The 12,581-nt window shown below is 41.1% G+C and overlaps 1 protein-coding gene across 1 annotated transcript; it reads right to left on the bottom strand.

Annotated features, from left to right (window-relative positions):
• Positions 1-7,508: 7,508 nt before the first annotated feature.
• Positions 7,509-11,854, bottom strand: LOC125511122 (KH domain-containing protein SPIN1). The gene is made up of 7 exons (XM_048676410.1): positions 11,541-11,854; positions 11,264-11,352; positions 9,854-10,005; positions 9,381-9,497; positions 9,166-9,282; positions 8,543-8,686; positions 7,509-8,116 (listed from the first exon to the last, which is right to left on the bottom strand). Exons 1-7 carry the CDS (start codon positions 11,621-11,623, stop codon positions 7,973-7,975), a joined length of 846 nt encoding a protein of 281 aa, XP_048532367.1. The 5' UTR covers positions 11,624-11,854; the 3' UTR covers positions 7,509-7,972.
• Between the last annotated feature and the right edge of the window lie 727 nt (positions 11,855-12,581).

The raw sequence follows: 12,581 nt of genomic DNA, 5'->3' as shown, positions 1-12,581 counted from the left end.
TGGTCGATAGTCGATGCCAAGGATATGCCACTTTGATGTGCAATGAAACTGATGTACTATAATATCCAAACTAAAATTCTTTATTGAGATATATATGTAGCTTTCATCTTGGATCAGTATGTAAGTTAGTGGGAAGCTATAGCAATCACTCCTGAAGTGGTAGTAGTTAAGAATTTGAGATGGTCTTTTCCTTTTAGAATGATGGTCTTTGTGAATTCTTCTCGAGAACAGATGTGCTTCTGCCAGTTAGATCAGTACTGTTACTTGATTTGTCTCATGTGTCCATGTCCAGGTTCAGTTATTTTCCTTTGTAACCTCTGTTTTATGTCATGTCCTGGTGTTAAGTGTTAACATCACCATGGCATGACTATTATATCACTTATTGAATGACTTGGTGGAATATGAATCTTGGTGACAGTAATGTGATGGTTGTAGAATTCGGCGATTTGCTTCATCCAGTTTTGTAGCTGAAATCTGCGGCATCTGTTGTTTCAATCTGATGCTGTTTTAATATTTGTGGTTTGAGTTCAGATGTTCTCCTTTTATCTACACTTCTTCACATCTAAAAAGTAAAAACACACACACAGCCTTTTCTGCTGTGTTGGTGCACATGGATGTGGAACAATGCTCATTTTGGTAGAAAGATTTGGAGTCTTGCCGAACTTATGCCTAACTGTTCTGCTACGGACACAGAAAAACATTTTTATGTGGTGTGCTATGTGCTTGTCTCACCAGTCTGGCCAACAAATCTCATGTTATCAGTCTGATGAGGGGCTGCACAATTTCATCAATTGAAAAGGTTCAATTCTAGTTGCTCGTGCCGGTGCAGTAATACTGTAGCACCACATGTTAGATGAGGAGTTCAATATAGTAAGTACTGTACTTACTATGTCCTTGCCATATAAAGCGTATTTTGATTGTTCAGACAACATTTCGATCACAATTATTCTGTTAGCATAGGGTTTAAGTGATATAAAATCAGAAATCAAGAGTAGCTACTTTTTGGTAGGAATTACTTTTGATTTGATTGTGCCCTGGGCCAGAAGGTGTCCAGTGTTCTGCCTTCATATGGTCACAGGAAACATGATCTGGGAACCGAAAAGAAAATGCTGGATACAAGCCCATTCCTTCCAGCAAGTATTTATTCAAACGTCACTAGATCTGTCTTCAAATTTGAACAGATCTGATCCATAGTCGAATGTTTGAATACTTGTTAAGCTGCCTTTTCCACGACCGATTCTTGTTTTCGTCGAGTATGTTCAAGGGTATAAAATTACTTATGCAGTCTCCAAAACAACTATACGGCATTACCGTTGCAAATGTCTCCCGGGTGATTCCTGGCAGCAGCATATTATCCCATCTATGATGCCCAAGCAGAGACAAACATGCCTGACACCAAAACATGCCTGGGGCCGCATGTGGACTATTGTATTCACTAGAAACAAGGAGTCCAGTTTAGTGAGTATTCCCTCTGTCTGGATGCGTAAAGCGTATTTTGATTGGTCAGACAGAGTTTTGTCCAATGATTATTATTCTATTAACAGAAAGTTTTATGTGATATAAAATCATCATAAAAAATAAGTTCTTCTGAATACAATTCGGCGCGTGATCTTGGGGTGCCCGGGCCAGAAGATGACAGTGTTCGGTGGGGAACTATGGCAATTCATTCCTAAAGTCGTACGTAGTAGTTAAGAATTTGAGATGGTTTTTCTTTTTAGATTGATTGATGTTAACTGTGCTTCTGCCAGTTAGACCAGTACTGCTAAATGTTTTTTTGTCCCAAGTGTCCATGTCCAGGTTCAGTTATTTTCAGTTAAGGCATTTTTAAGCTCTGTTTTATGTTATGTCTTGGTGTTAACATCACCATGGCATGACTATATCGCTTATTAAATGACGTGAAAGTAATAATAACACTATAATGATAGTAGAATTCTCCAACTCCCTTCGTCCTGTTTTCTAGCTCAAATTGGCGGCTTCTATTGTTTCAATCTGATGCGGTTCTAGTATGTGCGGTTCTCAAGTTCAGTTATTCTATTTTTATCTACAATTCTAACATCTAGAAACGCATAGCCTTTTCTTTTGTCTTCTTGGTGCTCATCTTGGTAGAAAGATTTGGAGTCTTGTCTGAACTTATGCCTAACTGTTTGCCCATGGCACTGTCGAATATTTTTGTGTGGTGTGTTATTCAGTTACTCTGCTTTTCTCGCCACTTTGGCTAACAAACTCATGTTATCAGTCTGAGGGGCTGAGCAATTTCATCAACTGAAAAGGTTGAATCTAGCAGTGTTGCTTGTACCGGTGCAGCAACGTGGTTATGATGACTGCTTGGTGTTCTAAGCACTGTAGCACCGCATGTGGCTTATTCACCAGAAACAAGCAACCCAGTTCAGTAAGGATTCCCTCTGTCTGGCTATATATAGCGTATTTTGATCGGTCAGACAGTGTTTTGTCCAGCGATTATTCTACTGATAGAAAGTTTATGTGATACAAAATCACAATGTTTGTGAGGTTTCCTGGGACAGAAGATTTTCTAGTGTTCACTTTCTTCATGGTCACGGCAAAGACAAAGCTTGGAACAAAAAGGGAAACTGGATAGCCATTCCAGCAAGTATGTTTCTAACTCATCTTACACCGGTTCTCATTTTCGCCGAGTATGTTCAAGGCATTAATTAAATTACATCTGCATGTGCCTCTGTATCTTCAGAGCAACAGCACAGCATTACCGCGGCAAACGTCTACCACCTGATGATGCCCAGCAGCAGCATATCCCATCTATGATGCCAACCTGAGACAGACAAACATGCCTGCCTGAATCCAAGTTTGCCATGAATTCATACAGTCCTTCAATATAAACCGCTACGACCCACAAACTCTCACGGCATCCTCCCTTCCTTTCAGGAAGGACGCGAAATAAGAACTGGGCTGCTACATTGTCAATTCGGAAGCTCCGAGACCGAACCAAACACCTCAAGGCACGAGCTAGATGATGATCCTTGTAGTACCTTAAATGAGATATGTAGCTTTCATCTTGGATCGATATGGAAGTTAGTTGGGAACTATGGCAATCTTTTTAGAATGATGTTGGTCTTTGTGAATTCTTCTTCAGAACAGGTGTGCTTCTGCCAGCTAGATGAGTACTGCTAAACGATTTGTCTTACGTGTCCGTGTCCAGATTCAGTTATTTTCAGTTAAAGCCTTTGTAATCTTTATTTTGTGGCATGTCCTGGTGTAACATCACCATGGCATGACTATTATATCTCTTATTAAATGACTTGGTCGAATATGAATCTTGATGACAGTAATGTTATTTATGATAGTAGAATTTGGCAGTTTGCTTCATCCAGTTTTGTAGCTCAAATCGACGGCTTGTATTGTTTCAATCTGATGCTGCCCTAATAATTTTGGTTTTCTTAGGTTCAGATGTTCTCATTTTATCAACTTCTCTGTTGCGTTGGCGCATATGGAACGATGCTGGATCCTGTGTCAAACCTATGCCTAAACTGTTCTGCCACTGCAGTCACCTATTTTTGTGTCATGGTTATTCTGCTTGTCTCACCAATACAGCTATCTGACAATGCTCATCTCATCAATGTGAGGGGATGAACAATTGTCTAGTCGCTGCTACTTGTATGGTAACTTTGTTATGACTAAGCTGTGTTCTACTATTGATGCAGCTGCAAGTACCAGAAATAGGGAATCCAATTTAGCAAGTACTCCCTCTGTCAGGATATATAAAGCATATTTTGATTGCCCAGACAAAGTTTTGACCAACAATTATGCTACGGCTTATGTGATGTGAAAACGACAACAAAAAATAAGTACTTCCTTGTAGTAGTATGTATTAAGAAGCAGTTTTTTGCCGTAATTAACGATCAATACACTCCCTACGACAAGAGTTATGCAACGGAGGGAGTACTAAACATGATCTTGAGAAGATCACCTGGTAGCAACTCGACATGCCATAGAGCGTTGCTGCTCTAATTTGTGTGTTCATCAAGTTCAGATGTTTTCTCTACAAAAACTTGCCTTTGAACGATGCTGGGGTCTGCACAGCTTGTGCGGTTGTGCCTAACTGTTTTCGCTACGGCGCAGTCACCTATTTCATCAACAGAAAAAGTTTGTGCTGGTACAATAATTTAGTCCTGTCTGCTTGGTGTTACGCAGCTACAAGTGCTGTCTATGGTACCGTAACAGCAGCACATGTGGTCCATTCGTTAGAAATAATGGATCCAGTTAAGTAAGTACTCCATCAGCCCCAGTTTATAAAGCGCATTTTGATTGGCCAGGCATGTTTTCACCAACATTTATATTCTATTAATATATGGTTTAGGAGCTACAAAATCACAATCAAAAGCAAGTACTTCTGAAACATGAATTAACCGCGTGAGGTGTCCGGGGCCATAACATGTCCATCCAGTCTTCACCTTCTGCCAGTCACAGGGAAGGTAAGCTCAAGCCTTTGTGGATTCTTCTTCAGAACAGATGTGCTTCAGCCAGTTACTCCCTCCGTTCCGAATTACTTGTCTTAGATTTGTCTAGATACGGAGGTATCTAGCACTAAAATGAGTCTAGATACATCCGTATCTAGACAAATCCAAGACAAGTAATTCGGAACGGAGGGAGTAGATGATTTATCTTATGTGTCCATGTCTAGGTTCAGTTGTTTTCGGTTTAAGGCCTCTGTAAGCTCTGTTTCGTGTCATGCCATGGTGTTAACATCACCATGTCATGGCTACACCTCTAACTGCGTGATTTGGCAAGATATGAATCTTGTTGATTACAGTTTGATCCATCAATTCTGTAGCTCAAGACAGTGACATCTATAGTTTCAAGTTGATCTTGTTCTAATTTACATTTCTAACATCTAGAAACACGCAGCCTTTTCTTTTGTACTGGTGCAAGTGGGAAAAAAATTACTCATTCTTCTGGTCTCAACTGTTTTGCTAGTCAACTATTCCCTCCGTCCAAAAATACTTGTCATCAAAATGGATAAAGAATGATGTATCTAGAACTAAAATACATCTAGAAACATCCCCTTTTATTCATGATGACAAGTATTTCCGGACGGAGGGAGTACTCCGTATTTCTGTGTGGTGTGTTATTCTGCTGGTCTCACCAGTATGGCTAGCAAGGCTCATGTTATCAATCTGAGGGGCTGGAAATTTTCATCAGCTGAAAAGGTTTAATCTAATACTCCCTTCGTCCCATAATATAAAGAGCGTTTTTGACACTGCACTAGTGTAAAACACGCTCTTATATTATGGGACGGATGGAGTAGCTTGTACCATTGCAATAACTTGAATGTGCCTAGGCGCTAGGTGACAACAGAACGCCTAGCGCTTAATAATGCTAGGCGTGCGGTTAGGCGAGCTAGGTGCTAGGCAGTGGTGAAACGCATAATTAACGTCTAGTGCTTTTTTTCTTGCTATACTCAAGTGTCAACTGAATGCGGCTAGAACTGCAGTGACAACACATTTCGGTAGAAATATAAAGTGTATTTTGATTGTTCTGGGTACAACCATTTAAGATGTGCTCGTTTTGGTAGTAGAAAGATCTGGAGTCTTGTCGAACCTGTGCCCAACTGTTTTATTTTGCTATGGCAGCTGTCTATTTCTGTGTGGTGTATGTAACACTGCTGGCCTCACCAGCCTGGCTAACACAGCCCATGTTTATCAGTCTTAGAGGCTGAACAATGTATCAACTGAAGAAGTTCAATCTAGTTGCATGCACTGGTGCAGTAACTGTCGGGTATTCACTTCACTACAAATAAGGAATCCAGTTTAGCAAGTATTCCCTCTGCCCGACTATATAAAGCGTATTTTGATTGGTCAGACAGAGTTTTGCCCAACGATTATGATATAAAGTTGCAATAATAAAAAGTAAGTGCTTACGGATGCGAATTCGGCGTGTGATCTTGAAGTGTCCGGTGTTTCGCCATCATGGTCACAGGAACGGTAAGCTGGAAACCAAAAAAAGAAGGCTGGATACCACCATTCCAGCAAGTATTTAGTCTAACGTCGACAGATCTATCTTGAAAATTCAACAGTCCTAACTCACAGTCCAATGTTTGGAAACTTCTTAGGCCGATCATTTTCACAGGATCCGCGATCGATTCTCATTTTGGCCGAGCATGTTCAAGGTATGAAATAACATCTGCATACGCGTCTCTATCTTCGAAACAATACGGAATTACCACCGCAAATTTCGCCCGGGTGATTCAGCATATCCCATCTATGATGCCAACCAGAGACAACCAAACACGCCTGAACCCAAAATTGTCATGAATTCATACGGTCCTCTAATATAAACCGCCAAGATCCACGAACAACGATGGCATTAAGAACTGGGTTGCTACATTGTCAACTCGAAAGTTCCTAAACCGAGCCAAACACCTTAAGGCACAAGCTGATGATCCTTATACCTTAAAAATGAGATATGTAGCTTTCATCTTGGATCGATATGAAAGAAAGTGGGAAAAATCACCCGTGAAATGGTACTAGATAAGAATTTAAGATAGTCTTTCTTTTCAGAAAGAAGGATGGTCTTTTTTAATTCTTCTTCAGAACAAATGTGCTTCTGCCAGTTACTACATCAGTATTATTAAATGATTTCTGTCTGATGTGTCCATTTCCAGATTGAGTTATTTTCAGTTAGGCCTTTGTAAGCTCTGTATCATGTCATGTCCTACTTACCATGGCATGACTATATCTCTTAGTGAATGACTTGGTGGAATATGAACCTTGATGACAGTAATATTATGATAGGGGAATTCGGCCATTTGCTTTATCCAGTTATATGTTTCAATATGATGTTGTTCAAATAACTGTGGTTTTAAGTCAAAAAAGTATCTTTTCATCTACAATTCTACTCCTGATATAACACGCATGGAGTAACATATAGAAACACACAGCCTTGCCTTTCAGGTTGGTGCACATGGATGTGGAACAATGTTCATATTGGTATTAGGATTTTGAAACTTATATATGCAATGTTTCGCTACGGCACTGTCAAAATATTTTTCTATGGCGTGTTATTCTAATTTTTTCGCCAATCTGGCTAACAAATCTCATGATATTAGTCTAGGGATAGAACAAATCTGTTGATATAAGTCTAAGGGACTGAACAATCTATCAAACTGATATCTATTTGAACGCGGCTACAACTTTCTTCCTTTAGGTCCAATGTTTGATAAACTTCTTAAGCTGATTTTTCCACCGGATACACCCACACATGCATATGCCTCTGTATCCTCCAAACAACAATAATACAGTATTACCGCGGCAAACGTCTCCCACGGGATTCCCAGCAGTAACATCCCATCTGTGATGCCAAGCAGAGGCAAACAAACATGCCAGAACCCAAAACTGCAACAAATTCATCACAGTTCAACAATATAAACCACAAAGATCCATGAACACTGATGACATTAAAAACCAGACTTCGACTTTGTCGGTTCGAAACCTCCACGGTCTGAACCAGACACGACAACTCCACAAGGCACAAGCAGATGATCCTTATACCCTTTTTTATTATTATCCGCGACTCCATAATGCAGAAGGGTGGATAATATACAAGGAAGTTCCGACGCCTAACAGGGGGTGAAAAGGAAAACATGAAAGCTCACATACTCGGGCCTCTCTAGTCTGTCTGTCATGGAGATCACCTACCATCATAGCACCACATTACTAGGGTTAACAGTCAATTAACAAATAAAGCGAATGTTATAGGACCTTACAGCAACCAAAGCTGGGCCGACCCACCGACCCAGGACTCTACTACTTCCACTGTCCCAGCGGCTTCTCCTTGTCCGCAGGAGAGACCGCAGACTCATACTGACTCGTCTAGCGAAATGCAGGGCGTCGCTTCCTTCAAGTGCGCCCGCGGCAAACGTTGCCTGGAGACATGGCGTCCCCATTGGGGGGAACATAAGGCACCTGGACAATACCGGTAACGATGAGGGGTGGCTCCTTCCCTACTGGCCTGTTTTCGCACGCTTCATGCCACCATTGCTGAATGGGGAGACGCTCCCCGGATGAGGGCTGTCCTCTCGCAGGGTTGAGTTTAGCATCGCCAGCTCCCGGAGCTGTTGCCTCTTGTAGATATCCTGTGTCTCATCCTGCAGCAGAAACCAACATGGCTTTGTGAGTGAGGCATGTCCAGAGTGCTTGCCGTCTGTAAACAAAAAGCATTCTTGGACAAGCAAGCCGCCATGGTATGCATGTGCAATTGTAAGTAAACACAAGTTCCAGATAATAAATGAGAAATGAAAATGTACTCCACAAAATATAAAGGGAACCAATTGAGAGAGATCAATAATGGTAATAATCCAAATTCAAGAAAAAGATATACTGTATCTGCTAGGTGGTGACCACTAGCACTAGAGAAGGTGGAAGCAACATTTTTATATGTGATTCCTCACATTATCAATTATTATTTTATTAAAAAGAATTTTCATGGTATTATAAACTATAAAAGGATAACTGGGTATTTCATTGGCTTTCTTCAGAAAGCGAATATGTACATGGAAACATTAATTACTTACCACTGGCTTTAGCAGTTCTTCTAGAATTTCCTGTGCATGTCTCAATCTGGCATCAATAATATTGGCTGGGAACTCAGCCTCTATCAAGATATGAAGTTGTTCACTCAGATGCTCATAGCCTGGTTTTCCTCGCAGCTTGTCCTCCTTGAAGAAAAAAAGAAAAAAAAAGTGAAACTTAAGTTCTCAGCAACGTAGTAGAAACACAAGGTGAGAGGCAAAAAAGCAAGCAATGGAACCTACAGGCAAAAATTGCCAAACAGGAAAACAGATTTACGAGGAATAAAAAGAAAGTTGACAAGTAAACTGGACAGAATAGAAATATATCGCACGTCGGTGTAAAAGTAAAGTTATCGTGAAGAAAAAATAATTAGCTTGCAGTTACATAATTATGGGTTAGGAAAGGGGTAGGGAGTTCCAGGAGAAAGTTAGAACACATAATCATCCAATGGGGTTATGAACAGGTTGTGAAAAGCCAAACATGGTGATGGATGAGATCCGTAGAACTGGAGGACGATTCCAGTAAACTTACTCAACTTAATATGCAACCCAATTTGCAGACTTCAGAAAAAAATGTATAATTTAACTTCAGGGGGTGCAGATCAAACATTGCGAACTTTGGTTACCTTCCCTGGATCTTTGATGGAACCCTTTCCTCTGATGAAAACGCGACAACCAGTAGATGCTTCTACCCGCTTTAGAGAATTGCCTCTAGGTCCTAGAATACGTCCCACAAAATTGAACTGCCGTGAAAGCAAAAGTTATATCAGCAAAGGAATAAAAAATGGATCAATCATCATTCTGTGTAAAAATAAAATTGCACAAGTTAGAGGCAGCGTACACTCGGATAAGAATCAACTGGGACCTCCAAGCGTAGAATCTTCTTCATGACATGAGAGCTAGGGCTTGGTGGCGCTCCTTGCCAATCCATACTATTTCCTTGAGGAAAACCTAACCTCTTTTGAATAGTTCAAAATGGCAAAGCACAAACGATTCATCAGTATCGTTTCATGAAATAAAAATATTTGGAAGAATGTGCACAACATGAATAACAGACAATATTTTCCACCAAAAAAAACCCACATTTACATTGTATTATGAATTTTATATATCATAGTATCATATTGCAGACCCAAAAAGTTTACTATAACTTATGTACCGACAGGGTCCATTTTATAGATAATAATGGCTAAAACTCTCACAGTGAAAGCATGTACCTTCTGGAGTATAAAGGTGCAATAGCGTGATCTACTGGATTGGAAACATATTTTATTTCTTCCTTAACAAATAAATATGTAATGAATGAATGTCTACCTCTTGGTGCAGTCCATTCCAAGGACTGAACCCATTGCCAGAGAGATTGGATCTTGGATTTGGTGAAGACATTGGACTAGGACTTCTGAATCGATGTCTATCGAAATCACTGAATCCAGGGTTGTGGGCAGAGTTTGACACCCGCATAATCTCTGAGTAACAAGAAGGTCAGGTGAGAATTTAGATCAAAAGAAATGGATAAGCTATTGATTACAAACAGAATTTTGTACATCGATGTTAGGTTATTTTTCACAACCAAGACACGATATAATCATACAATGGATAAACACTGACTGGACAAAGGCAGATATCAAAAAGCATATGCACATAGGAACCAGATCCAAGATATTCGTATGATCATTCACAGTAGGTCCATAACACCAACCATTCCTTTTTCAATCCTCATAAAAACATCAACCGTTCCTTAGATATACTTATCTAATATACATACAACATGCTGATGGCCAGCGTATAGTTCGTTCTACAGGCTGGTCTAACCAAGAGACATTAGAGTGTGATGCAGTCGATGTAAAATTTGATCAAACACCACCATTTAAACAAAAGAATTCTTGATAGCCTCACTGAAGATAGTGAATCCCTCAGGCTAATATGTGAGATAAAGAAAATCCCATAAATCATGATCCAAGCATGTGTGCTGCACGCAGAAAAAAGAGTCAGACGGTCTAAGCATGCCCTATAGAAAGAGGCTGAGTATCAAGTGAAGTATTCCTATAATCAGCCCAGTTTGCAGAAGAACTTCATAGTTATATCAAAAGATGTTTATATGTAGTGAGGCTGGAAATGAGCAAGGCCACAGGATATCTCAACAACTCTTTGGTTGATAATGTCATTGATTTATTTGACAGCGATATATATGCCGACGTTCATATACAGCATTTAGTGTTGTCCAGTGTATATACAATCCACAAACTTAAGCACTGCTTTTTACATGGTACAGTTAAGATGAACCCTAGATCAGACATATGGTTCTCACCAATGGTGGGATGATTTGCTAAGATACCAGACAAGTTTCCAACAGCAATCGACCACCATATGCCAGTCAAGAAGAAGATTGATCTACCTCATTGCAAACATAGATTGCAACAGAAGGATTGATCAACATTACCGCGCATAACTGCAATCATCTAATTCTCGCCCCGACGAATGAAAACATCGCAGTATGTATAAAATGAAAACAGAGTGTCATCCAAGCAGTGAATGCACCAGAGACCATACAACCAGGCAGCAACAACCAATGCCATCTAATCTAAAGTGGGCAGTATCCAAGCCCTGCAGCCATGTACTTCCGTATCCATGGTTGCAGAGGAACACCACTACCGTGCATAAACAGAGGAAAATCACATCAGCCTGCAGACAAAACAGTAAAAAGGGGAGATCAGGAGATCTCACCTTGGCTCAGCAGCTTGCTGCATATGGGCAGCACCTGCATGAAAGGCCCCAGCTTCTGGTGCTCGGCGAGCAGCTCGGCCAAGTACTGGCTGCACAAAACCATTAATTACAGAGCAATCACATCACCATCTCCATTCACCCATCAAAGCGACCAAACCCAACAGGAAGAAAAGAAAACACAGCGCACGATAATAATAAATAAAAAACCAATCTTGCCACCACGAATTGGCCAAGAAACAAGCAAAGAAACCAAGAAAAATCCGTGCGCCGCCTCTACCTATCGACATCTGGGTTGCTTCTAATCTGGGGGGATAGGTTCCTGGAAGGGGAGAACCCCTGCTGGCCGTACAGCCCGGACATGGCGGCGGCGGGCGGCGGCGGCCGCTCCCGCTCCGGAGAGGCGGAGACACAGGGCGCCGCAGCCGAGGCCGAGGCGGGGTGGTGGCGGTGGTGTGTGGGTGGGGTGGCAGGGAGAGGAGAGGTGGAAAGGCTCGCTGCTTTAGGGTGCGTGCAGCCTGCAGCGGCAGCAGCCAGCGTAGGGGGGGAGAGAGAGAGGGGGGGAGGTGTTGGGGGCTGCCGCTCTGGAACCCTTTTCTCTCTCTAGAGCTGGCCTCCCCCGCTAGGTTGCAACGCGCCAGCACGGCACCCCCCGTTGGAAAGGCTTTATCAAAAGCCACAATTTCCTCACAACAATAAAATGGGGGAGGAAAATAGGTCTTTTCGATTTTTTGTGAGTCACATCGTGTCTGTGTCTGGACTCTGCATGACAACACCAAGTTTTCTCTGGTTTATGTGAAACCGTTTTATTCTTTCCGCGAAAGGTCCAGGCGGTGCAGCTGTCGCCGCGGTTTTCGTAATTTGTTTTCGTCGTGCCGATGGATTTATTTTCCATATTTAAAATAAGGCATAATACCACTGAAAAAGGTTCTTCGTTATATTCTAAATCAACGGCGTCGTTTTAATAGACACCTGTAGTTTCGCGGTTTATTCGGAAATCATTTTCTCCTTTAAAAGGTCTACGGAACGTCTGGGTGGTGTAGCCACTTCCACGTGTATCACGACACGTCAACAAAATCGCTCCCGGGACGTAAAGATAGAAGCACTGCTGGAAAAATATGTTTACCTATCTAATCTTGATTTTTGCTAGTTTTTTTATAGGAAACTGTGGTGTTGCTATTTTTATAGATCACACCTAAAAAGAATATATTTTGCATATAGTATTTTGGTTATTTTTGCCACCATATGTGAAGATTTTGTTTTTCATATGTATAGTTTAGGAGTTCCTATGGAAGAATGACACGCAAAGACATATATACAT

This window comes from Triticum urartu, chromosome 5 (assembly GCF_003073215.2).
Source record: "Triticum urartu cultivar G1812 chromosome 5, Tu2.1, whole genome shotgun sequence".
NCBI lineage: Eukaryota > Viridiplantae > Streptophyta > Magnoliopsida > Poales > Poaceae > Triticum > Triticum urartu.
Note: the sequence above shows the minus strand (reverse complement) of the source record. Positions and strands in the feature narration are given on the sequence as shown.